Genomic DNA, 26,700 nt, shown 5'->3' on the forward strand with positions numbered 1-26,700 from the left:
GGGCCCTGCACTCAATGGAAGAACCAGAGGAAGCTCTCAGCTCCTGGCTTTGGATTGGTCCAATTCCGGCTGTTGTGGCCATTTGGGATGCGAACCAGCAGATGGAAGACCTTTCTCTCTGTCTCTCCCTCCATCTGTAACTCTCCCTCTCAAATAAATTCTTTAAAAGGAAAAAAAAAAAAGTGCCTTACAGCAAAGGAACAGCAGGACTGGGTTCAGGCAGTGGCTGAGCGGCCTGGGCAGCTGTCTACTGACGTGACGTCACCATCAGTGTGCGTGTAACACAGGAATGGCTCACAGAAAGCCAGTAACTGAGAAGTCCTTCATTCCTACTGTTCTTTTTTTAGATGGAAATATTTAATATCTAAGCTGGTGTTATTTATATCAAAAAGCTTTCCGAAAGCCAAACACAGTAAGCGTTCAGACACCCACCTTGTCCACGTCCCCAGGATGCCTGCCGTCCACTCAGCTCCCCGGAGACCCTGTACCCACGGCGGTCACAGCTGTGCCAGGCTGAGAACCACTCCTCACTCAGCACTGCTGAGGAAAAGCACATGGAATCAAGCCCAGAAACAAAGCTCAAATCTTGTTTTGAAAACAGGCCAAATGTGAAGAATTCAATTTATTCCCTTTTCCACCCAGTTAACTGCATGCTGTATCTTGATAGATGAGAGACAATCTTAAGAGAACTCCAGGTAGCTAAATGCATGAACTACAATTCCATCTGCTTGTTTTACTTTGAAACAACTTTTAAAATTATCACTAAACAAAGTCTGAATTTCTGAGTCAATACTTATTAAAGATGGCTTTTTAAAAGTACTTGAAGGTATTAAGCTAAAACGCAAACTTCACAACAATTATGAAATATATAAAGCAAAATAATTCGGGTTTTATTATCCTGTCATATTCGTTACTTAAAAAAAAAGTTTGCAATATTTATAAAATGGAAGGCCAGTTAGTTCTCTCCTGGCCTAACTTAAGACTTACTTCTTTGGACACTTAAAATTGAAATGCAGCGCAGCAGGTTAATGCCCTGGCCTGCAGTGCCGGCATCCCATATGGGCGCTGGTTCTAGTCCCGGCTGCTCCTCTTCTGATCCAGCTCTCTGCTGTGGCCTGGGAAAGCAGTAGAATTTGGCCCAGTGCACCTGCGTGGGAGATCCGGAAGAAGCTCCTGGCTCCTGGCTTAGGATCAGTGCAGCTCCGGCCATTGTAGCCATCTGGGGGGTGAACCAGCGGACGGAAGACCTCTCTCTCTGTAACTCTTTCAAATAAATAAAATAAATCTTAAAAAAAAAAAAAAAGGCCGGCGCCACGGCTCACTAGGCTAATCTTCCGCCTAGCGGCACCGGCACACCGGGTTCTAGTCCCAGTTGGGGCACCGGATTCTGTCCCGGTTGCCCCTCTTCCAGGCCAGCTCTCTGCTGTGGCCAGGGAGTGCAGAGGAGGATGGCCCAAGTACTTGGGTCCTGCACCCCATGGGAGACCAGGAGAAGCACCTGGCTCCTGCCATTGGATCGGCGCAGTGCGCCGGCCGCAGCGCGCCAGCCGCGGCGGCCATTGGAGGGTGAACCAACGGCAAAGGAAGACCTTTCTCTCTGTCTCTCTCTCACTGTCCACTCTGTCAAAAATAAAAAAAAATTTTTAAAAAATGCTCCCCAAAGCACGAGATCATAGCTTAAAAAAAGGAAGTGACCTGCAGTGTGAGCTGTGAATGTCCAGAGCAAAGCTGAAAGAGGGGAGGGGGTGACACAGGAAGCACACGCGTGCCCGCGACCACTGCTGCCGCCCGCAGTGACTCTCAGGGTCACAAGAGCGTGTGCGAGAGGAATGCCCAGTGCACCAGCAGGGCCTGCTGCGACCACGTCAGAGCCTGACTCCATGGACACTGGGTTTAGCCAGCCTGCTATCCCGACACCGAGTCCTCTCACACACTGAAGGACCAGAACACTGCCCGTGTCCCCTACACCCTCGCCCAGGTTTCCCCTTAGTTCCCAAGTCGCTGGGACAGCCACGTGCACAGTGGCCCAGGGTCAGATGACGTCAGGTCCTCCAGCGGGCAGAACCCACTCCCCACGTGCCAGTTCTCATGGCCACCCAAGTGACGACAGCTCTGCTCTACAGAGACAAGGGAATAGGGGGAAAGGACACAGTGGCTTCCAGTGGCCAGCCACCCCCAGAAACAGGTCTTCAGGCAGCACTCAACGGAGTGGCCAAAACCCAAACCCCAAACGAAATCCCAAGACATCGGCAGGGTCCGTCCCCAGAGGCAGCACCAGGTTCACCGGCTCTGGCCTGCTGTGCTGGGTTACACTGCCCCGCGCTCCAGCTTCTACAACACAGCTGTCCGCTCCCCCGACCCGAGGGCCCGGATGGATGCCTCCTGGACAGACACCCCCCACGGAGGAGTCCACCACAAACCTTTCTCAAGACCTCCGCTGTCTGTCACAGAACTTTCTCCATACTTCTCTGTACTGATGCCTAAGTCTGCACACCCCAGCTGGTGGAAGCCGGCTTTCAGGTCCACTGCCAGGCACCAGCTAGCGCCACCGCCCCGAGCAGACGTCACCCCAGGGAGTGCTGCGTGCACATCACGCCGCCACCACCATGAAGTGACGTTCACGGCTGACTGTGGCCGCGTGGCTCTGGGCGAGCTTCCGGGGAGAAAGCCGTGCCCTGCGGGAGCTGCACAGGGAAGACCAGACTCCCCACCCACCGCTGCTTTGTAAAGTGAGAAAAATTCCTTTACCTTCACCAGAGCGCTCGGCAACCACACCTGGAAATGGGTGGCTGTCCAGGGCTAGAGAACACCGGTACCTGGCCCACAGCCCCGGGGCTACGCGGCCCAGCAGCCCAGAGGGCCTTCCCTCTCCCTCAGGGCACAATCTGTCACAGTGCAGAGCAAGCCTGAGACCAGGAGACAGGGCCACCGCACAGGGCCACCGCACAGAACTCAGGACAATGAGTTACACAGGACAGTGGTGTTTCCGGGTCATCAGCAATCTGAGTACAACACGGGGAGCCCTGCTGCTGGGACGGGACTAGGCCAACGACAACAAGAATGCCACTCGATCCCAGCTCGCCGTGACCGCCTCAGAGGTAACGATTTAGGACAACACCCACCAGCAGGCGATCCAGCAGGGTGAAAGCAAAAAGCCGAGAGAGGGCATCACAGTGAGAAAACGAACTCGGCAAAAGTCTATTTTCTTATAACTGGCTTTGCTGTGCTTGCTCTTCAGAAGTGATGGCTGGAGAGCACCAGAGAGAGGGAAAGCGACAGGGGGAACAGGGAACGAGACCCTTTAACGCACACATGCACCCAGACCTTCGCTTTTTACCGGAACATAATATACTGCGTTGTATAGAACATGCAGTTCTAACAGTGAAGGATGTCACTCACTTAAATATTTGAGTTCTTTTTATTTGATATTACATACAAACTACTGAAGCTTCGCAAGAAAACATCAACTCAATCTTACAGCATAAAATTAATTCTGCTATGTCTTCATTATATTTATTAATTGATATTTAATAGAAAAATAAGGACATTTAAAGCTCAAAATAGCAAACAACCACAATTTCTCTGACAACACTGGGAAATTTCATCCTTTATATATTAATACAAAAGTCCAACTTAATTTTCCAACATCTTTAGTCAGATTTCACCCCTGCTGATGGAGCTCTATTCGGTTTCCAGCGCTCTCCAAATGCCATCTCAGGAGGGCGTCACTATCAGAAATTCTAAAATCCCTCATTTGCTATTTCTTAACAAAAACTGGTGGAAAGCATGTAAACTGTACCCTTATCTTTTAGATTACAATGGTTAAGTATAAAAACAATTCATTAACATTTTGTAAATCATTAAAGTTACACTTAAAAGCACCTACAAAATTTCAAAAAACAGAAGATTCACAGTGCACTGCAATTTGAACATAAGAACATACAAAAAGTGAATCCAAAGACAGGACGGAGCCCACACGACTCCTGTCCTCGCGAGCTCGCTCAGCCCAAGTGCACACCCCGCCCGCTCCTTCATCCTCGCTTGCTTTCCTCACACCACGCCACACGCTCTCCAAGAAATCCAGTTCTGTGCAGAGCGGCCCTTCCCAAGGTAAGCTGCGCACCGCGGAGCAGCAGGCGCAGCAGGGGCACCCCAGCCATGCGACCTGCACGTTCCCTGCCCGGTTCCGTCCACCACACAGCTCTCACCATTCTTCACACTGCTCACGTTCAATGTCGCGAGAGCTGGAAGCCACTGCTGTCCTAACTGCACCCCACCAGTGCCTGTTCAGTGCCCACCACTCATCTGCTACAATGAATGCCACGCTGCCAGAGGCCACACCCGGGGGAACTCGCAGCTCTCGCTCTTGTACTGAGAGCAGAACCAGAAAGACTCACTTAAACACAAACACAAACAAGCAAATGGCTTCCAGATGACAGTAAACGAGAGAACAATTCATCTGACAGGTAAACCAAGTTTTCACTCCCTTGACAAGTTTCCAGGAACCTGGACTTCTGGGTCCAACTCCATGTATGGCTCAGGGAGATCCACGCAAAGCAGCCACGTTTCTGAGAAGAGCAGTAAAAGCCTCCAGTCATACCGTGCTGGAAGAGCAGAGGTCACAGGACTCACGCAGCGTCATGCAGAGACGCACTCTGGGTGAACCGGCTGTAACTGCATCGCAGTGAGCGCCGCGAGGGTGACACCTGCCACTGAGCAACGAAAGCCAAGTGAATTCCCCACGACAGCCCTCCTCTCAAGTGTCACGGGTCACAGAGCCCTGAGACCAGGCTGCCTACAGACCAGAGACGGCTGCGGGTTTACAAGCAGAGATTTTGTAGACATCACTTGCAAAAAATTTATAAACCCACATCACATCACAGACACACGTGCACACACCTCCCCCCAGGAAGTATGTTCAATGAGGTCAGATGCACCCGGAACACGAAAGCCCCTGAGAGCCCGGTGATTGTCCTCAGTGACGGTCCAAACTCTCCTCAAAACAGGAAGAATCCTGCCTGAGCGAAGTGCACTCCAGGGGGACCTCAAAGCTGACCCTGGTGCTGAGCCACCCGGGGAAACTCTCACACCTCCCTTCAGACACGTCCCTGGGGCTTCGGCACAGAACGCACCGCCACGCCAGTCTCCAGAGATCAGCACGGAGACGCAGTGTGAAACGGGACGATGGCCACTGTCCACGCGCACTTACACCGCTGGGATACGAAGTTGTCACAAGCATAAATCACTGCACGACACTACAGGATGGGAGGCAGAGGGGAAGACACGGCCCAGACACGCGTGGGTGCAGCCCCGCACTCTGCTCAGGCACGCTCGGGCCTGCTGGCGGCCGCGCCACACTCTGTCCTCGGGTGTGCTCAGAGCTCGCTCTGCACAGCAACACCAGGCTGCAGAGAGACAACCCTCTCCACAGAACCCCAAGCCAGGCGCACTGCAGACCCTCGGTGGGAAGCAGCAGGAAGAGCCAACTGCCACCAACGAGTGGCCTGCGGCCTTGGCACCTGTGACATGCCAGCCCCTCTATCATTCAGAATTGCGTAGTCTTTCCTCTAAAAATCTCAATATAAAAACTCTTCAATAAAAGTAAACTATTGTTGCAGTCACTATAATGGGTAGATGGTGCAACCCCATTAACCCGGCTGCTTGGGGATGACTCAAACCTTATTTTCTTGACCCGAATACAGCATAAAATCCAAACACACAGAAACAATGCCCTCCGAAGAACACACACAACAACAACTTGTCCAAACACTGCAAAGGTAAGTCTGCATCAAACGCGGTAGCTGCGCCGACGTGCACACCCTGCTCTGCGCACACAATGCCTCCCTGCGTTTCTTTAGGACACCTGAGAAAGGTAAGGCCTGAGAGACACCCGCTCTACCGCCAAGCTCGGAGCTGCTGCCGTCAGAGGTCCAGGATTCTCATGATGGCATTATGGTCGAACTTGAAACTCAAGAAGGCTCTGGAGGAAAAGGGGAGCTTGCAGTGTCCGTTGCAGGCCTGCGCCCCGGTGTGTTCCAGCAGCGGGTCTTCACTGGAGCAGGACGCGTCACACACAGCCTCTGTATGACAGACACAGCGGTGAGTGCAGGAACTTAGGGAGCAACGAACCCTGCCCTCGCCCACCTTAAAAAGGAATTCAAGAGGCTGGCGCTGTGGCGTAGCAGGTAAAACCACCACTTACAGTGCCGACATCCCATATGGGCGCCGGTTCGGGTCCTGGCTGTGCCACTTCTTCTTCTTTTTTTTTTTTAAGATTTATTTATTTATTTTTTGGAAAGGCAGAGTTACAGAGAGGCAGAGGCAGAGGCAGAGAGAGAGGTCTTCCATCCACTGGTTCACTCCACAGATGACCGCAACGGCTGGAGCTGCGCCAATTCAAAGCCAGGAGCCAGGAGCAGCTTTCCAGTCTCCCACGTGGGTGCAGGGCCCAAGGACTTGGGCCATCTTCTACTGCTTTCCCAGCCATAGCAGAGCGCTGGACTGGAAGTGGAGCAGCCGGAGCTCAAACCAGCACCCATATCGGATGCCGGCGCTGCTGGTGGTGGCTTTACCTGCTACACCACAGCGCCGGCCCCAGATGCTCCACTTCTGATCCAGCTCTCTGCTATGGCCTGGGAAAGCAGTAGAAGATGGCCCATGTCCTTGGGCCCCTGCACCCACGTGGGAGACCCGGAAGAAGTTCCTGGCTCCTGGCTTCCAATGGGCCTAGCTACTGCCATTGAGGCCATTTGTGAAATGAACCAGCAGATGAAAGCTCTCTCTCTCTCTCTCTCTCTGCATTACTCAAGTCTTTCAAATAAATATATAAATTAAAAAAGAAAAAAAAAAAAGGAATTCAAGTAGAAGGTACATTTAACTTCCCACAATCTAACCTAAGCAGAATCACTAAGATGAACTGGTGCTCAACTGAATTTCTAATCTATTATTGCTCATTCCTATACAGACAATCAAAATCATCACTTTTAGGGGTAGGCACTATGGCAAAACAGAGTAAGCTACTGCTTGGGTTGTTTGCATCTGAGTGCCTGGTTCAAGTCCCAGCTACTCCACATCCTTGGAGGAAGCAGGTGACAGACCGAGTACCTGAGTTCCTGCCACCCACCTGGGAGACCGGATCGAATCCCAGGCTCCTGGCTTCAGCCTGGCGCAGGATCAGCTGCAGTGGGCATTTGGGGAATAAACCAATGAATGGAAGATCTCTCTATCTCTATCCCTGTAGCTCTGCCTTTCAAATAAATAAAAAATAACTTTTAAAAAATCTTAACTTTTAAGATCTTTGACAGTCCCTTGCTAGCAAAATGGACATAAACGTTAGTGCCCATTTTCATATTTTCTGCCAACATTAATGGAGGCTTCCTGGCAGATCAACTGAAGAGACTGCAAACACTACAGCTCCCCTAACGACTATGAAGTCCCCCGCTATCTGTGTGACTCCTCCTCACAGCCAGCTGGCTGTAGGCTCTGTGTTAAACTGATTTTTTTTTTTTTTTTTGACAGGCAGAGTGGACAGTGAGAGAGAGACAGAGAGAAAGGTCTTCCTTTGCCATTGGTTCACCCCTGAATGGCTGCTGCAGCAGGCGCACTGCGGCCGGCGCACCGTACTGATCCGAACCCAGGAGCCAGGTGCTTCTCCTGGTCTCCCATGCAGGTGCAGAGCCCAAGCACTTGGGCCATCCTCCACTGCACTCCCGGGCCACAGCAGAGAGCTAGACAGGAAGAGGAGCCACCAGGACAGAATCCGGTGCCCCGACCGGGACTAGAACCCAGAGTGCTGGCACTGCAGGTGGAGGATTAGCCTATTGCGCCGTGGCGCCGGCCTAAACTGACTCTAAAGTAACTGCTTTTCAAACCATGCAGCCCTACCTACCACCCAAGGTGGCCAGAAAAAGTCCATCAGAAGGACTTCCAGGGCCAGCACTGAGGTGAAGCAGCTTAAGCTGCCATCAACGCCGGGTCCTATTCTGGAGCGCAGGGTTTGAGTCCTGGCTGTCCCACTTCCAGTCCAGCTCCATGTTAACATGCCTGGGAAAACAGCAAAAGTACTTGGAACTCTGCACCCATGTGGGAGATCCAGATGGAATTCCTGACTCCTGGCTTTGGCCTGACCCAGCCCAGACCATTATGGCCATCTGGGGAAAGAACCAACTGACAGAAGGGGTATGTGTGTGTGTGTGTGTGTGTGTCTGCGTCTGCCTGTCACTGTGTGTCTATGCGTGTCTGCCTGCCTCTGTCACTGTGCCAAACATCAGAGTGCACTCTGATGACCATTCCCACTACTGTGTGTGTCTGCCCGCTTTCACTGTGTGTGTGTGCTCGCGTGTCCGTGCCTGCGTGCCTCTGTCACTGTGCCAAACATCAGAGTGCACTCTGATGACCATTCCCACTACTGTGTGTGTCTGCCCGCTTTCACTGTGCGTGTGTGTGTGTGTGTGTGCTCACATGTCCATGCCTGCGTGCCTCTGTCACTGTGCCAAACATCAGACCGCACTCTCATAGCTGCTCCCACAGCTTCACGGTGAACCTGAGCTGTCCACAGTAGGGTGAAAGCATGTCTCTTAGAAAAGCGTTCACCTTGCTTAAAACGACACTGTTTATAAAGAATATGAAACATGATAGATAGTGTTCCATTCCCAGACTGCACTCTAGGAGGCCGTGATGGTGAACAAACGCTTATGTACCGCACGGGAATCTCATACACACTAGCCCCGTACTTCCAAATCACATCCACTAAACCGTACCAACCACTTTCTACATTCACTAGGATTAGCTTCCAATCAGGCAACACACCTTCCTTCCAGAACCGAGGATGAGAAACTGCAAGCGCGCTTTTCAGAAAGCGTCCTCGGTGGCCCCGTGGAGAGCTGACCACGAGGAGCTCCCACGTGAGGAAGCTGCGGGGAGGCTGGAGCGCCCCTCGTATGTGGAGCAGAGGAGGCTTTCCCACCTTATGACACTTGGCTCTCTCTGCTCTCTCTAACCCCTGAGCAATGGTCCCTCTATCCACAACACACACACCAAGACCAAAGCTTGATATTTACAAAAGAGATAGCACAGGAAACTCTTTCTGTCACAGTTCATCACTCACTGCACTGAAATCAAATAAAGGCAAAGACAGTCCACATCTCACAAGACAGAGATTTTAAACAAAAACATGACTTGCCTGTTTCAAAGTTATCCTGAAGTTTCCGTGGATGCAGCTTCTTTTCACATTTCTATTTAAAAAACACAAACACATACACTCATGCAACATGGTCTCCAGTGACTTCACTTATGAAAAATCAGGAGATACGTTATCTAATTTCTCAGGTAGAAAATTAGGCCAGGAATATAATCACCATCCCCATTCTCTCACTGTTGTTTTTCTTTGCTTGTATTCACTTTTTATTAAGCCTAAAACTTGTTTAGTTCTTCACTACATGTGTATTATAGAAACATCAGAAGAACAAACTTATTTGTTCTACTTCTCAACTCAAACTTAATTACCATTATTTGATAGAGTTTTTGATTTTTTTTTCCTATGAAGATGTACATAAATGCATTTTCAAATACTTGGGCTACTTTTAAATGGAATTATATGTTACATCGTACTTTTCTTGTAATCCTTTATAAATGTAATAGAATGTGATCAAATTCCTTTTAAAGTAAATACACATCTGCATCATCACGTTTACTGACTACATGGTAGTCTCTGTCACAGATCTAGGATACCGCACTTAATATGATCTAGGACATTTAGATTGTTCCTATGTTTTCTTCTTCTTCTTCTTCTTCTTCTTTTTTTTTTGACAGGCAGAGTGGATAGTGAGAGAGAGACAGAGAGAAAGGTCTTCCTTTTTGCCGTTGGTTCACCCTCCAATGGCCGCTGCGGCCGGTGCACCGCGCTGATCCGATGGCAGGAGCCAGGTGCTTCTCCTGGTCTCCCATGCGGGTGCAGGGCCCAAGGACTTGGGCCATCCTCCACTGCCTTCCCGGGCCATAGCAGAGGGCTGGCCTGGAAGAGGGGCAACTGGGATAGAATCCGGCGCCCCAACCGGTGTGCTGGCGCTGCAAGGCGGAGGATTAGCCTGTTAAGCCACGGCGCCGGCCAAGATTGTTCCTATGTTTTCATTATTATAAAAACGAGGGTGAATATTATTTAAATTCCTTTTCTAGGAAATGAGCCAAGTACTTTTTCAAGCTTTTCATAAAGCCAAACCACACTGCAGCAGTTGCACCCATTACTCATCGTCACGTGTTGCCAACCCACCCAGGAGGAGGCCTGGATACTATCAACCTTTTCATCTTCGCATGTCCCTGGGGGAAAAGTGGTACCCGTTCTAATTTATATTCTTGATTTATATTCTTGGACTACACACATGGTTTAACAACTGTCACATTTATCACAGTCACTTCTACTTTCGTAATCTTATAAATGTTCATATACTTGCTCTCCATCCATTTTCTTTTTTAAAAACTTTTTAATGTTTTTCTACACAAATTTGAACATCTAGATTTTGTGAAGACCCCTCTTCAAAATCCACTATGATTCTGACTGGTACTAAATTCAATTTATCTATTGCACAATACTATTATTTAAGGAATTGGATTTTATCACAAGCCTCGTCCATCGCACAATACTATCATTTAAGGAAGTGGATTTTATCACAAGCCTGCTCGTCATCTGCTGAGAGGGCCTCCTCTGTTCTCATCCCTTTCACCAGATGAGAGTGCCAGAAAAGGCCAAGTAGTCCGACAGGACGTGGATGTTACTCACACAGTCGCTGCAACAGAACCCAGGGAATTAAGGTAAAATATGCTGGGACAAATCTGAAACTGCTAGTATCACTTGCTCTTGAAGAAATGGAAAATGGGTGAAGCTACACTAAGAAAATCTAACATGCGTGATAGGAACCTAGTTAGGAACAATTCTGGAGCACAGATTAAATAAAAGAAGGAAAGAAATCCCTTTAAAGTTCTGTTACTTGACTCACAGCTCATGAGTGTTTTATTTTAAATTTTCTAAACTCTAGGAGGAAACAAGACACATTGTAAAGTTACCCCAAACTGTTAGCTTAATTAAAATGAGACTATTTAGAAAAACATACACAGAACAATATCCAGTGATGTACTGTAGAGAACACGTTTGAGTGTCTATTGTTTTCACGGAGTTAATAGCCACATAAAAAACAAACATTAGCTATGCAAATCAATCAGTGTCACAAGCCTATAATTTAAAGTGGCCAAAGATTTTTAGTGTGTGAACTATGCATAATTTAGTTCCACAAAAATCCTATCAAAAGATCCACAAGAACAAGAACAAGAACAAGAACAAGAACAAGAACAAAGCAAGTTACGTTCACGTGCCCTGACGATGCCCCTTCTCCACTGAGAAACCTCAAACTGCCCACATTGGCAGGGAGCTGCACACTCACCGTCAAGGGGCTCTGCTGCTTGGCTGGCTGGCTGTGGGCCCCGTTGGTCCTTCTCTTTGGATTAGGTGAGTCCTGATACTGTTTTCTGCCATTTCCCCTCGAACTCGGATTCTGTTTTTCAGTAAGAAGAAACAGAATGTTAACAGTGCAACAGCACAAAACAGACTCCTGCAATAGGCTGGGCTGGCTGCACAAGGTCAGCAAAGAGATTCCAGGGCTACTGTCCTGGTGTGTGTGGCTCTGTCCCTCCGCCCCCACGCCTGTGTCTGCACATGGCCTCCACCCCAGGCAGGATGTGCACCCACCCCCAGCACCATGTGGACACGGCAGCATGCAAACACGGCTCCATCTTGCCCCAGGGGCTTCATCCAGACCCCTGTGGTCCATGCCTACCACCCAGTAACCCCCACCTCCACCCTGCTAACTGGGACAAAGAAACGGTTCAGAAAAGGGGAGGGGTAAAACAACTCAGCAAGTGTCCACTAAACCCTCATCTATCACATCCACAGCAGGCAGCGACAGAGCAGGACTCCTGTAAGGGATGAAACAGCGACGCTCCCCATCTTACTTCAAATCTACTGAGAGATCTTGTTTGTAAGCCAAAAATGGAGACAAATATATCAGTTTCACTTTTTGTGTGTTCTGTTTTGTTTTTGTTTTTCTTTCTTTTCTTTTCTTTTTTTTTTTTTTTTTTTTTTGACAGGCAGATTGGATAGTGAGAGAGAGAGAGAGAGAGAGAAAAGTCTTCCTTTTTGCTGTTGGTTCACCCTCCAATGGCCGCTGTGGCTGGCTCATCGCGCTGGTCCGAAGCCAGGAGCCAGGTACTTCTCCTGGTTTCCCATGCAGGTGCAGGGCCCAAGGACTTGGGCCATCCTCCACTGCCTTCCCAGGCCACAGCAGAGAGCTGGCCTGGAAGAGGGGCAACCGGGATAGAACCCGGTGTGCCAGTGCCGCAAGGCGGAGGATTAGCCTGTTAAGCCACGGCGCCAGCCTGTTTTTGTTTTCTAAGAAGAAACTAAAACAGCATTTGTGAAGGGAGAAATTTTGGAAAACCACCATGACACGAGGGGAACCTCTCCGTGAGGGACTCTGGGGCACACTGCTCCTGGAGCAAGGGACAGGCGCAGACAGCAAGCTGCTCATCAGCAGGAAGCCTTACCAAGAGATTAATCTCTTCTTGTAAGACAGTCATTACTGCTCCTTCTGAAATTTGGGCCATCATCCTGAAATTCAGACATGAAACCCTCACTTGCCATAGTTTAATCTTGCTATTTTATTAACATGAATTAATTTTCCCACAGAAAAAAAAATACCTGATGTTGGGGAAGGCATCTGGCCCAGCAGTTTAGACTGCACTGTCTGAATGCCTGAGTCGGAGTCCTAGCTCTGACTCCTGACGCTCACTTCCTGTTAATGGGTTAGCTGGGACACAGCGGTGATGTCTCAAGGAGTTGGGTCCCTGCAAATCACCTGGGAGATGTGGACTGGGTTCCAGGATCCTGGCTTTGGCCTGGCCCAGCTCCTGCTATTGTAGGTATTTAGCTGGTGAACCAGCAGATGAAGATATCTGTCCATTTCTCTTTGAAATAAAATTAAGGATTTTTTAAAATCTATGTTTAGGGGTAGGTGTTGTGGCACCGCAAGTTAAGTCACACTGGGATACATGCATCCCATATTGGAGAGCTTGGGTTTAAGTCCGCTGTCTCTGCTTTCTATCTACCATCCTGCCAAGGCACATTCTGAGAAGCAGCAGGTAATAGCTCAAGCTACTTGTGTTCCTGCTACCCATGTGGGAGACCCAGATGGAGTTCCTAGCTCCTCACTATGACCTGACCCTGACCCAGTCCCAGAAACTGTGAGCATTTGAGAAATAAAGTTCCCTATTGCTCTCTTTCAAATAAACATTTAAAAAAACAAACAAAACAAGTGGAGGCCAGCATTGTGGCATGACGCTGGCCTCCCATATGGGCACCAGCATCAGTTTGTGTCCTGGCTGTTCCACTTCTGACCCAGCTCCCTGCTAATGGATTGGGCAAAGCCGCAGCAGAAGGTCCAAGTGTTTGGTCCCCTGTTAGGAAGATGAGAGATCCGCATGACGCTCCTGGCCCCGCCTTTGGCCTGGCCCAGTGCTGGCCACTGCAGCCATATAGGAAGTGCACCAGCAGATGGAAGCTTGCTCTGTCACTCCAACTCTTTCAAATAAATAAATAAATCTTTTAAAAAAATTTTAGGTTTACCTTTAAACATCAATCTATTTCAAATATTTAGTTTTTATTTAATTTATTTGAAAGGCAGAGAAAGATCTCTGATCTACTGCTTCACTCCCCAAATACTATCAGCCAGAGCTAGGCTAGAACAGAGCTGGGAGCCAGGAACTCAATTAGCAGGGACCCAACCACTTAAGCCACATGGGCTGCCTCCCAGAGGGCATATGAGCAGGAAGCTGGGATGGGAATATAAAGGGGAGCAAGGACTCAAACCCAGGCACCACCAAACAGGATGTGGAGTCAAGGCCAGCCCCAGATCACACAATGTTCTAAACTTTACTATATCCTCAGAGTCTTGAAAAGGCAGTTACCTAAGAGAACTGATAAAACAGTGTAAATAAAATAAGAACTTTTTAAAAAATATATACAATAGAATGTGCTTATCTGCATTCCTTCTACCTACACAATCAGGCAGTTGACACAACAGCTGTAATCAATACCCTAATTAAACAGACCAAGGCTGTCACAAACCTGTCACCGGACCCTTTTACAATTCCGTTTCATTCTGCTCTTCCCGGGAGTTACTTTTACTGCAGCACACTATGTGTAAAATTTCCCACGTCAACACTGGTGTGGATAACTCAGCAGCAGTGAGCAGTCACACGCCATGCCAATGCCGACTGTTCACTTCCCACATGGACAAGCCCCGGCCAGCTTTACTTCAGCTGTCATGAACTTGCCACTCCAGTTACCTCCTGTTTTCTCCCATTTTATGGACTGTCTTCTCACTCATTCAGACCATGCTCCTCTAAGCACAACAGTTTCTAATTTTGACAAACATGGTCTATTTTTTACTTATTTGAAAGAGAGTGAGAATGAAAAAGAGAGAGAAACAGAGAGAGAGAGAGTATGTGTCAGAGAGAGAGAGAAAAAGAGAGAGATCAATCCATCTTGCATCTGCTGATTCACTCCTCAAGTGGCTCCAAGGGCCAGGGCTGGGCCAAGCAGAAGCTGGGTGCTTCATTCGGGTCTCCCACGTGGGTACAGGGGCTCAAGCACTTGGACTACCTTTCGCTGCTTTTCTCAGACCATTAGTAGAGAAGTGGATTGGAAGTGGAATAGTTGGGACATGAATCCACACCCATATGGGATGCTGGTGTCACAGCTGACACCTTAACCCACTGGGCCAGAACACCAGTCCCTATTATTTTTTAAAATAAAAATTGAACAAACACTGGCAGCCAAATGGATGGCTAAGACAAAAGGACATGCATGCAAAGTACTGCCAACAAAGGGGGAACACCCAGAGCTCTACATTTTGCACAGGACATGAATCACTTAAAAGACTGTGCAAAGAAGCATGGAGGAACAGGCAACAACTGGCAATAATCCCAAGTGCCACGAGTGCGGCAGGCTAACTGTGGCACAATCACACACTAGGATGCAATACTGAAAATGCTATTTTACAATATATGGTGACTTTCCTTTACGTGAACAGAAACACAAAAAGGCCCTATTTATCTTAATTTGGAAGATCATTTTCTTTTTGAGCTTTGTTTTTAAATGAAGCTTTCACTGGCAGCATATATACACCAAGTTAGCCCCTAAGTCCTCTCACTGCAAGGTTAAGGGGTCAGTCAGCACCCAGAACCCTGGATCAACGCTCAGAACTCGGTGACAATTAACAGGCAACTCTTCAGTTGAGAGTGAATACAGAGCCAAAGTATCTACATTTCCCAAACATTCTAAACGTGCTGCACTCACCTTGGCTTTCAAGAGGTCTGAGAGCTCGGGCTGACCGCTGTGTGGCCTCTGGGGCAGGGGCTGCCGGGGCCTGACCCACTGGTCCCCAGGAGAGCCCTCGGGAAACAGCTGCTGACTGGGGCGGAACCTGGTTCGACTACATGAAGATTTTAAAAACAAAAGTCAGGAAAAAACGTTTCCACTTACAGTTCTTTTCCTCTTTTATTTTCAGTTTATTTGAAAGGCAGAGTGAGAGAGAGAGAGAAAGGAAGAGACAGAGACAGAGATCTCCCACCACTGGTTTCACTCTTAAATGCCCTAAAAGGCTGGGGTTGGGGCAGGAAGCCCAGAACACCATCCAGGTCTCACTTGTGGGTGGCAAGGACCCAAGTACTTGAGCATCACTCGCTGCCTCCAAGGGAGTGCACTAGCAGCAAGGTGGGACTGGGAGAGGAGCTGGGACATGGACCACGCTCTGTTATGGAGCGTGCATGTCCCAAGAAGCATCCTAACTGCTGTGCCAAATACCTGCTCCCACTCACAGCTCTTTCGACACTGTGACAGGTGATCTTCCGGACGATATATTTCACATTCTTACTCATCATCTAACTAGCTCCCCTGCTGGAGAGCAAGCCGCATAAGGAAGATTCCTGTCTGCTTTGTCCCCTGTCCTATTCCCATCACTCTGGAGTGACTAGCACTAACCATTTCTTGAATAAATTAACACCCCATAATTTTTCATCCTGGATTCTAAATTATCTATAACACCTCCTCACCATAAGTCAGGGGTGAGGAACATTCATTCCACAGGACACATGAGGCCCACGGAATCATTTGGTCTGGCCCTGCCAAGGCATCCACAAGTGAGACTCGAAATTCAATACACAGCAGTTTCATGTTTAAGTTGTTCACTCTGTGTGCCGCATAAATGTTACAAGCACCCATCAGGCCCTTGGAAGAAACAGGTTCCTCTTCCCTGCTAAATGATTAGTCTTAAATATCTTTAAAAAGGTTAAGCCTCCTCCTGCAGGGTGGGCATCCATATGGGCGCCAATCTGAGTCCCAGATGCTCCACTGCTGATCCAGCTGTCTGTCAACGCGCCTGGGAAAGATGACCCAAGTGCTTGGAAGCCTGTATCCACGCGGGGTATCCAAAGGAAGATCCTGGCTACTGGCCTCGGCTCGGCCCAGCTCCGGTTGCTGCAGCCGGCAGCAATATAGCAGCAGCAAAACAGCAGAAATACAGGAACTTCAGGGGTGGGCCTCTGGCCCAGTGCTTGAGACACCACATGAGACACCCAGAGCCCGTGTCTGCTTCAGGTACCCTGGAAGACAGCAGTGACAGCTCAAGTAGTTGGGTCCCTGCAATCCATGTGGGAGATCTAGACTGAAATCCCAGCTCCTAGCTTTGGCCTGTGTCTGCACCAGCCATTGCAGGCATCTGGAGAATGAACAAGCAGATGGGAGCTCCCTCCACTCTCTCTCAGGAGAAAAAAACGAATCTTACATCTCTGCTAACTTTAGAAGCAAAACTGCTAACTGTATTTTTTTTTAATCTACCAGAAGGTCAAAATTTCATGAATTTACTTTTTTTAAAAATGTATTTATCTATTTGAAAGTCAGAGTTAGAACGCAAGAGACAAAGGGAGACAGTGAGATCTTCCACCCGTTGGTTCTCTTCCCAGATGGCTGCCAACATCTGGGGCTGGGCCAGACCAAAGCCTAGACCTTTATCCAGTTCTCCCACATGGGTGGCAGGGGCCATTCTCCATTGCTTTTCCCAGGCATATTAGTAGGGAGCTGGTTCGGAAGTGGAGCAACCAGGACAAGAACCAGCACCCACATGGCATGCCAGTGTCACACGTGGAAGCTTTAACTCCTCCCTACACCACTAAGCCATCCCATGAATTTACTTCTTTACCTCAATTTTTCCACTGTGGGTTTAGCTGGTGTGCTGCCGGCTGAGGAGAATCCATTGTCACTGTCTGAAGAATCACCAAATCGTCGAGAAAGCCAGTCCCTTAATGGCCTATGGAAACATTAACAATTTAGTTTTAAAACACTGGCTTTAGGTAACAATTACCCAAATCATGAAGGTTACTTCTCTATTTCAGGAGATAAACACACCTGATAAAGGGAATAGCCATAAAAAATTTGTTAGGAGCCAAACCAAGTTTGGACTTTGGGGTCATATCATTTCTGTGACAGGGCAACTTCTCAATGGAGAACCACTCAATGTTCTGAAAGACAGAAGCAAATAATCCATTCTGTTACTTAACAAGAAGTTTCTAGAAGAAACTCTCTAATTCATCCAAATCTGACACTGTCTAGCAATCTGAAAGTACTCTCAACTGTTACAAACCCGAATTTCTCTTCTGGTTTTTGGGTTAAACTTTGTGTCTTTAGGAATTCCTGGAATGATGTACAAACGAGCAAGCTGGTCGTTGATTCGAAGTTCAATGTAATCATCCTTACAAATGTAGTCTTTGATATCAAAGCCGGTTTCTTCAAAGACCTGTTAATAACAAATTTGAATCAAATTTTCAATTTTAGCTGTTAGACCTCCAGTTTGATAAAACTTACTTCAAAGACAACAATTCAGAAATACCCAGGAAATGAAAAGCATGAAAAAACACTAAGCAGGAGTGTAGGTTGGGAGAGGCAGCACTGTGGCCTAGCAGGTGAAGCCGAGTCCCAGCTGCTCCACTTCCCATCCAGCTCTCTGCTGTGGCCTGGGAAAGCAAAAGATGGCCCAAGTGCTTGGGCCCCTGCACCCACATGGGAGACCCAGAAGAAGTTCCTGGCTTCGGATCTGCGCAGTTCCAGCTGTTACGGCCATCTAGGAAGTAAACCAACAGATTGAAGATCTCTCTCTTTCTGCCTCTGCCTCTCTGTAACTCTGCCTCTCAAATAAATAAATAAATCTTAAAAGAAAAAAAGTTATTAATAAAAAAAAACTAAGCGGGGGGAGGGGGGATAAGAGACCCCCAGGGGACAGCCCAAGCTCTGTCTCTCCTGGACTGACTGGAAAATCCTTTCCAAATCAGAACCTGAATTTCCCCATTTGGGACTACAGTGATTCTAGTCACAAAATCCACAATTTTATACATATTCCAAGCTACAAACTAAAAACTGCCTTCCACACACACAACTACTTTTCAAATATATGAAAACTGAATTGCAGTTAATACCCATTTAAATGCACAGCTACAACCATGTTAGCGTAGTTGTGTGGTACAGAAGGGGAGGGGCTGTGTGATCAAAATTCAAGATAACTGACAATGAGAAAACCGGATTAATAATTTCCAAACTGCCTTTCCTTGACAGTAAGTACAAGGGCTAGGAGACAAGAGAAGGAACGAGGAGGAATTTCAGGCATTAATTACACATCTGGCGGTCACCTTCTCCTTTAACCAGAGAAGCCACACTTAACCTGATTAACCCACTGGGCTTCAGTTACAAAATAAGAAACTACCCATCTATTATTTTAACTTTAAAATTATTTTTTTAAAGTTTATTTATTTGAAAGAGTTACAGAGTAAGAGGGAGAGATCTTTCATCTGCTGGTTCAATCCTCCAATGGCTGCAATAGCCAGGGCTGGGCCAGGCCAATCCCAGGAGCAAGGAGTTTCTTCTGGGTCTCCCACATGAGTGAAAAGGCCCAAGCACTTAGGACATCTTCCACTGCCTTTCCAGGCACATTAACAGGGAGTTGGACCAGAAGTGAAGCAGCTTAGAAAGAACCAGGGCCCATATAGGATTGCTGGCATCCCAGGCAGCAGTTTACCCTCTACACCACAATGCTGGCCCCCAAATTCTCCTTTGAACACTTGTATTATTGTCAGTCTTTCCCCTCTTCACTTCCAGAGTCTAAATGGCTTTACATCCTCAGTGGCTGAAAACCACTATGGGTCTGTGATGATGCAGTTCCATCTGCCTGGTCAGTGGGGCAGAAGGCAGAGGAACGGCCGGCGCCGCAGCTCAATAGGCTAATCCTCCGCCTTGCGGCGCCAGCACACCGGGTTCTAGTCCTGGTCGGGGCACTGAATTCTATCCCGGTTGCTCCTCTTCCAGGCCAGCTCTCTGCTGTGGCCCGGGAGTGCAGTGGAGGATGGCCCAAGTGCTTGGGCCCTGTACCCCATGGGAGACCAGGAGAAGCACCTGGCTCCTGCCTTCAGATCAGTGCAGTGCGCCGGCCGCGGCGGCCATTGGAGGGTGAACCAATGGCAAAAGGAAGACCTTTCTCTCTCTCTCTCACTGTCCACTCTGCCTGTCAAAAAAAAAAAAAAAAAAAAAAAGGCAGAGGAACAAGGACACCTCGTGGAGCCATCACCGTGTACCTGTCCACCTTCCTCAGCAAAGGTGGCCTCAGCCCCTCCCCACATCTCATGGCCCAGACTGAAGCTCCTGCACTGCTATCACCATTTCTCTATTCTAGGTATGCTGGGCCTTTTGTTCTTAATTTTAAAAATTATGTGAATATAAATATGCTCACTTGAAAACTGTTTTGTAGTATATGGAAATCACAAATTGCATGAAATTTTCTACCTTAGCTGCAAAGACAAAGGCTTACAAAAGAAAGCAGATTTACGCCTTTTGGAAATGACAAGTTGGGTGCAGAAGTACCTGTGTGGTATTTTGAGAAATTATTTTATCTCCAGTTTCTTTTCACCTGCAGCTCGCACGGCAGAGAAACCGCTGATATTCCAACACACCCAACTCCACATCTTTCCCAGAATAAAACTGTGAAGGCTCAGTGACAGAATATTCCTGGTTTCCCACTTCCCTCAACCTTGATACTGCCGCACACAGGACAGTGTACTTCAGCTGCCAAGCCCGTGGATGAGTCTCACGACTCAGGTGTGCTATCTGAGCATTCCCATGGGAGCGAAACCCAGACTTTGCAGTTCCCCTTTTCCTTGAAACAAAGCTAAGTCACTACTTCAGGGAGAGCTTTCAAAACTCCTGATAATATACCAAACACAATGGAGACTGGTTTACATAAAAGTTCACACACCACTGATAGGGGCTCTTGTTTTTCTTGATCAAAGCAGAGTCAAAAAAGAAGACATAAACTCACCATACATCCACCTCTAGAACATGTTAAAAATGCTTAAGTAGCAAGAAAACAAGTAATTCAACTTTAAAATGGGGCAGGCATTTGGTGCAGTAGTTAAGCTACTGCTTGCAATGCCCACACCACATATGACTGCCTGGATTTCAGTCCCAACACCACTTCCAATAGAGCTTCCTGCTAATGCACACGCTGGGTGGCAGCAGGTGATGGCTTACGTACTCGGGTCTCTGGGAGACTAGGATGGAATTCCAGGCTCCTGGCTTCAGCCTGGCTGTTGTTGGCATTTGAGTAAATCAGCAAATAGAAGATTATCTCTCTGACTTTCAAATTAAAAACAAAGTGTTCTTTTAATGTGTAGTAAAAAAATGGGTACTTAACAAAAGGGGATATTCAAATAACCAATAAGAATATGACAAGGTGCTCAATTATCATTTAACTTCAGGAAATCACAACTTAAAAACCTACCATAATATACATTCCTATCAGAAAAGGTAAAAAAAAATTTTTTAATTGATAACTTGGTATTGTAGGCTAGGAGGTGGCACAAGCAGAACTCTCACAGACCACGTGAAACTACGGGCAGTAGCTCCACACTGGTATACATACAGTGGAAAGATCCAACTGCTGACACACATGCAGCTTTGGAGACCTCACAGGAAAGTTGTGGAGCCACAAAAGCCAGACACAGAGCAAGCACAACAAACACCCACGCATGTGACATGCAACAACAAGCAGAACGCTGCTGGCAATGACCTCTCTCTCACCTGAGTGTGACTGCACAAGTAGGGACCCACACATACATGAGTCAGTGCTCAGTATTTACGTACTTTAGCTTCCCAAACAAAAACGTTTTAAATTAAATGTATAAAAGGATACTTCAAAAAAGTTTGTGAAAAGTATGAGCTTATTTTTGTGCAAAAAAATTAAAATCTATACATATTTCTTTTGTAACACATTTTTATGAACTTTTCTTTTTAACATTATGTATTTATATATTTATTTTAAAAGGCAGACACAGAGTGACAGAGAGGGAGAAAAAGAGATCTTCCATCTGCTGTTTCACTCCCTAAATGGCTGCAATGGCAGGAGCTGGGCCGATCCAAAGCCAGGAGCTTCATCCCAGTCCTCCACATGGGTGCAGGGCCTTCTTCCACTGCTTTCCCAGGCACATCAGCAGGAGAGTTGATCAAGAAGTAGAACAGAGGCTGGCGCTGTGGTGTAGAAGGTAAAGCCGTCACCTTCAGCGCCGGCATCCCACATGGGCGCTGGTTCAAGTCCCAGCTGCTCCACTTCCAATCCAGCTCTCTGCTATGGCCTGGGAAAGCAGTACAAGATGGCCCAAGTCCTTAGGCCCCTGCACCCACGTGGGAAGATCCAGAGGAAGCTCCTGGCTTCTGGCTTTGGATCAGTGCAGCTCTGGCCGTTGCGGCCAACTGGGAATTGAACCAACTGGTGGAAGACCTCTCTCTCTCTCTGCCCTCTCTTCTCTCTCTGTGTAACTCTTTCAAATAAATAAATAAATCTTAAAAAAAAAAAAAAAGTAGAACAGCCAGGACTTGAACCAGCACCCATATGGGATGCTGGTGCCACAGGCAGAAGCCTAGCCTACTACACCACAACGCCAGCCCCAAACTACTTATCCTTAAAGGACACAAGCAATAGTCAGAGGTAATGTAGCATTATGTCTAAAAGTTACTCTTTTTTTAAAAAAAGATTTATTTTATTTGAAAGACAGAATTACAGAGAGAGGTAGAGACAGAGAGGTCTTCCATTCACTGGTTCACTCACCAGACTGCCACAACAGCCAGAGCTGTAATAGTATAAAACATACAACATATCCATCCAAATATGGCAAAACATTAGCTGGTAGATCTATTTTTTATCAGTCTTACCATTTTTCCTCTACATTTGAAATGATTATTAATACAATTTTTATGGACTTCTTTTTAGCGCATTCAAATATGTACTATGCACCAGTAAGTGGCAGGTAGAGTCCTAGCCACTGGATTCAAAAATGAGTAAAACAAGCATTGTCCTTAAAGGATTTAAATCAAAAAGAAAACATTAATTGTAATACAACACAGAAGCTCAGAGGTAGGAGGGGGGTATCTAAATGGCCCTAGGGGCACCAGCGCTGTGGTGTAGCGGGTAAAGCCGCTGTCTGCAGTGCAGGCATCCCATATAGCCACTGGTTTGAGTCCTAGGAGCTCCACTTCCGATCCAGCTCTCCGCTGAGGCCTGGGAAAGCAGGAGAAGATGGCCCCAGTGCTTGGGCCCCTGCATCTGCATGAGACACCTGGAAAAAGCTCCCGGCTCTGGATGGGCCCAGCTCCAGCCCCTGCAGCCACTCGGGAAGTGAACCAGTGGATGGAAGACCTCTCTGCCTCTGCAACTCCACCTTTCGGATACGATACGATATGATAGGACAGGACAGGACAGGACAGGAGGAAAGGGGGAAAAGGGAGAGAGAGGGAGAGAGAGGGAGAGAGAGGGAGAGAGAGAGAGAGAGAGAGAGAGAGAGAAAGAAAGGAAGGGAGGGAGGGAGGGAGGGAGGGAGGGAGGGAGGGAGAAAGAAAGAAAGAAATGGCCCTAGGGGGAAATGTGACCACAGGGGTGGTCCCATTGGGAAAGCTGCCTATCTTCTGGATACACTGGAGCTACAACTTCCACAATAGAGAGGATTGCCAGACAGTGAGACAAAGGCATGCAATTCAGCTCGGAATGGCTGCAGCTTTAGAATTACACAAGCACAAAAGGAGCCAAAGGAAAAGGGCCCCCTTGACAAACACAGGCAGCTTCAAACCTAGAAGCCAGAACCAAATGCAGAACAGAGTGAAGGAGCCCCCGGATTTTGGTGCCCAGGTGTGCTGATTATTTTTAAAGTAAAGGTCCCTTAAGACCAGCAGCCCCGGGAAGAGGCTCTCCTTTGAGATCCTCATCTGCCTGAAGCCCAGACCCTGCAGAGGGAAAGCAGCTGGCTTCATCCACTCCCTATCACTAATATCACAGAAAGACCGAGGCACGAAACCACAGCGGGTGAGCCTGTCTAAAGCTGGTCCATCAGCTCTTCCAGAGAAAATCACTCACCAACCATCGCCTGTCCTCAAGGCCCACTCATGTCCCCCTAAAAATCACTTTCTACACCCATCCTCTGCCCCACGAGTAATGGGAGCAAAGCACCTGTGCCGCACAGGGTTGCTGGTTCATCACTCTGCTGCGGGTACAAATCCCTTTTTCTTTTAACCTGTGTGCTGTCAGCTGAACCCAGAGACCTTCAGGGGGCCATGGGGGATCTCCCCCTCATCCATGCAAAAGCAGCCAACACAATCTCTCAATTCTCAAAGTGAGAAAAAAAACCTCATTAACGGAAATACATACACAGACACCAAAGACAAAATCTTAACAGCACACTTTCTGGGAACCCACCCTATCCATACTACATGACACAGTTAACATCCCTGACACACAAAACACATTAACTTTTTAAATGTCATCTGACCAAAAAAAAAGTGTTACCCCAAGAGGAATAGTGCAGAAAGACAATGAATTTGTCTATAAATATACAAGCAAGAGGCAGAATAACTCAATCAACAGCGGCTCTGTGTCAGGTGTTTAAATTAAATCCCAGGCACCTCCAGTCAGTCTCACTATAACAGAACGTATTATTTTGTCAAGTAACAGGCAACAGTATGACATTCGGAAACCACACATGGCACAGGAAGTTACACCCACCCCACAAGAGTGGTTTCAAACACTGGCTACGCTGTTTCCCAGCCTGTTTCCCATCCATGCTTCTGCTGTGCCATAGTCCAGGCACAGCTGTTGCAGCCATTTGAGGGAGTGAACCAGCAGTTCCAAGATCTCTTTCTTTCTTCCTCTGTCACTCTGCCTTTCAAATATGTAAACAAATCTTTAAAAATACACTGAGGTTATCCTAAATGTATCTAACACAACACCAAGAGAACACTGTCCACTCATTTGTCCTAAGTCTACTTCATTGAGTAAAACTTTTGACAAATAACCCGATTATCCAAGGTAAAACAGAAGGTCAAATACGAGACCGGGAATTCCTAAGTATGACTGCCTCTGCTCTCTACTGAGACTCACTTGCAGCTTCTCCCCAGACAGCCTGCTTGATACCCTTCCTCTAGGCTCAGGCGACAAGCCCCTCTCTCTTTTGGGGATGTGTCAATTTCAAACAAAACACCTATGACTGCCACATATCAGGAAACAAAAGCAATGCAACGGGGTCCGGTATTGTGGCACAGCGGGTTAAGCTGCCACCTGAGGTGCCAGCAGCATCCCATATGTGTACCAGTTCGAGACTTGGCTGCTCCACTTCCAATCCAGTGCTCTGCTATGGCCTGGACAAGCAGAAGATGGCTCAACTCCTTGGGCCCCTGCACCTGTGTGGGAGACCTGGAAGTTCTTGGCTCTTGGCTTCAGACTGGCACAGCTATGGCCATTGCAGCCAACTGGAGAGTGAACCAGTGTCTGCTAATAATAATTGATATAATTCAGGGAGTGCAGTGGAGGATGGCCCAAGTGCTTGGGCCCTGCACCCCATGGGAGACCAGGAGAAGCACTTGGCTCCTGCCATCGGATCAGCGCGGTGCGCCGGCCGCAGCGCGCTACCGCGGCGGCCATTGGAGGGTGAACCAACGGCAAAAAGGAAGACCTTTCTCTCTGTCTCTCTCTCACTGTCCACTCTGCCTGTCAAAAATAAAAAAAAAAAAAAGAGAGAATGATTCAACATGGGAAGCAGGATACACAACAGACCCACAGAATGACAAATGCCCTTAACAGCACTCTGGCTTCAGAATCAGCCCTTAAAGCATTTGGATCTGGATAAAAAGCCCATGAGAGTATTTCAGGCATGGAAAGCCAAGACATTGTGGCAAAAAATGACCTAAATGAAAGATCTCTGTGAGATCCCAGTGGAAAGAATGGGCCATCAAAGGAGGTACCTTTCTCTGAAGGGAGGAGAGAACTTCCACTTTGATTATGGCCTTGTCTAAATAAGGTTGGAGTTTGTGAAGTCAAGAGGCTTCCATAGCCTTGGCAGCTCATGACAAGAGCCTCGTGTGATCACTAACATTTTAAGTAAGAGTTTCAACTGTTAAGTCAACTACAGGAGCCACTGTGCACTTGCTCCCCATGTAGGATTTCTGTCCTTAATGCGTTGTACTATAAGAATTAACGGTAAAACTAGTCTTCAAACAGTACTTATCCTTTGTGTCTGTGTGGGTGAAAACTGTTGAAATCTTCACTTAGTATATACTAAGTTGATCTTCTGTATATAAAGATAATTAAAAATGAATCTTAATGAAGAATGGGATGGGAGAGGGAGTAGTAGATGGGATGGTTTGTGGGTGGTTATGGAGGGAAGAACCGCTGTAATCCAGAAGTTATACTTTCGAAAGTGCCAGCATCCCACATGGGTACAGGTTCGAGTCCCAGCTGCTCCACTTCCAATCCAGCTCTCTGCTATGGCCTGGGCAAGCAGTAGAGGATGGCCCAAGTCCTTGGGACCCTGCACCCACGTGGGAGACCCAGAAGAAGCTCCTGGCTCCTGGCTTCGGATCGGCATAGCTCCGGCAGTTGCGGGCCAATTGGGGAGTGAATCAGATGGAAGACCTCTCTCTCTGCATCTCCTTCTCTCTAAGTAAATAAATAAATAAATCTTTAAAGAAAAAAAGATTCATTTATTTTATTCTAAAGGCAGAGGTAAGATAGAGGAAGAAACTGAGAGGTCTTCCATCCACTGGTTCACTGCCCAAATGGCTGCAATGACCAGAGCTGCGCCGATCCAAAGCCAGGAGCCTCTTCCGGGTCTCCCACGTGGGTGCAGGGTCCCAAGCACTTGAGACATCCTCCACTGTTCTCCTAGGTCATTAGCAGAGAGCTGGATCAGAAGTGTAGCAGCTGGTAATCGAATCAGCACCCTTATGGGATTCTGGTGCCACAAGCATAGGGTTAATCTACTATGCCACAGCACCGGCCCCCTCATGTTTTTTCAATCCTGCTCCACAGTAAATAACCACTCAAGGCTTTTCTGTGGTAAATAACCACGACGGTTTATAGTAATCTAGGCTCAGGCGACAAGCCCCTCTCTGTTTTGGGGATGTGTCAATTTCAAACAAAACACCTATGACTGCCATGTCTAACTAAACTAGGTAATAAGCACTGTTGTAGCAAATCACTCAGTCAAAACCCATGTCAGACAATGGATTTGAATACA

At 47.6% G+C, this 26,700-nt stretch overlaps 1 protein-coding gene across 1 annotated transcript in view; it reads right to left on the minus strand.

The window, feature by feature from the left end:
- Positions 1–3,426: 3,426 nt before the first annotated feature.
- DCP2 (decapping mRNA 2) overlaps positions 3,427–26,700 on the minus strand; it is a 44,009-nt gene continuing 20,735 nt past the window's right edge. Inside the window, exons 5-11 of the mRNA XM_062189313.1 lie at positions 17,745–17,897; positions 17,510–17,622; positions 17,304–17,411; positions 15,404–15,539; positions 11,433–11,543; positions 9,182–9,233; positions 3,427–6,080 (exon numbers count right to left, since the gene is read on the minus strand). Coding sequence (XP_062045297.1) covers positions 5,923–6,080; positions 9,182–9,233; positions 11,433–11,543; positions 15,404–15,539; positions 17,304–17,411; positions 17,510–17,622; positions 17,745–17,897 — 831 coding nt within the window. The 3' untranslated portion in view covers positions 3,427–5,922. The remainder of the gene's footprint in view (positions 6,081–9,181; positions 9,234–11,432; positions 11,544–15,403; positions 15,540–17,303; positions 17,412–17,509; positions 17,623–17,744; positions 17,898–26,700) is intronic.

This window comes from Lepus europaeus, chromosome 4 (genome assembly GCF_033115175.1).
Source record: "Lepus europaeus isolate LE1 chromosome 4, mLepTim1.pri, whole genome shotgun sequence".
NCBI lineage: Eukaryota > Metazoa > Chordata > Mammalia > Lagomorpha > Leporidae > Lepus > Lepus europaeus.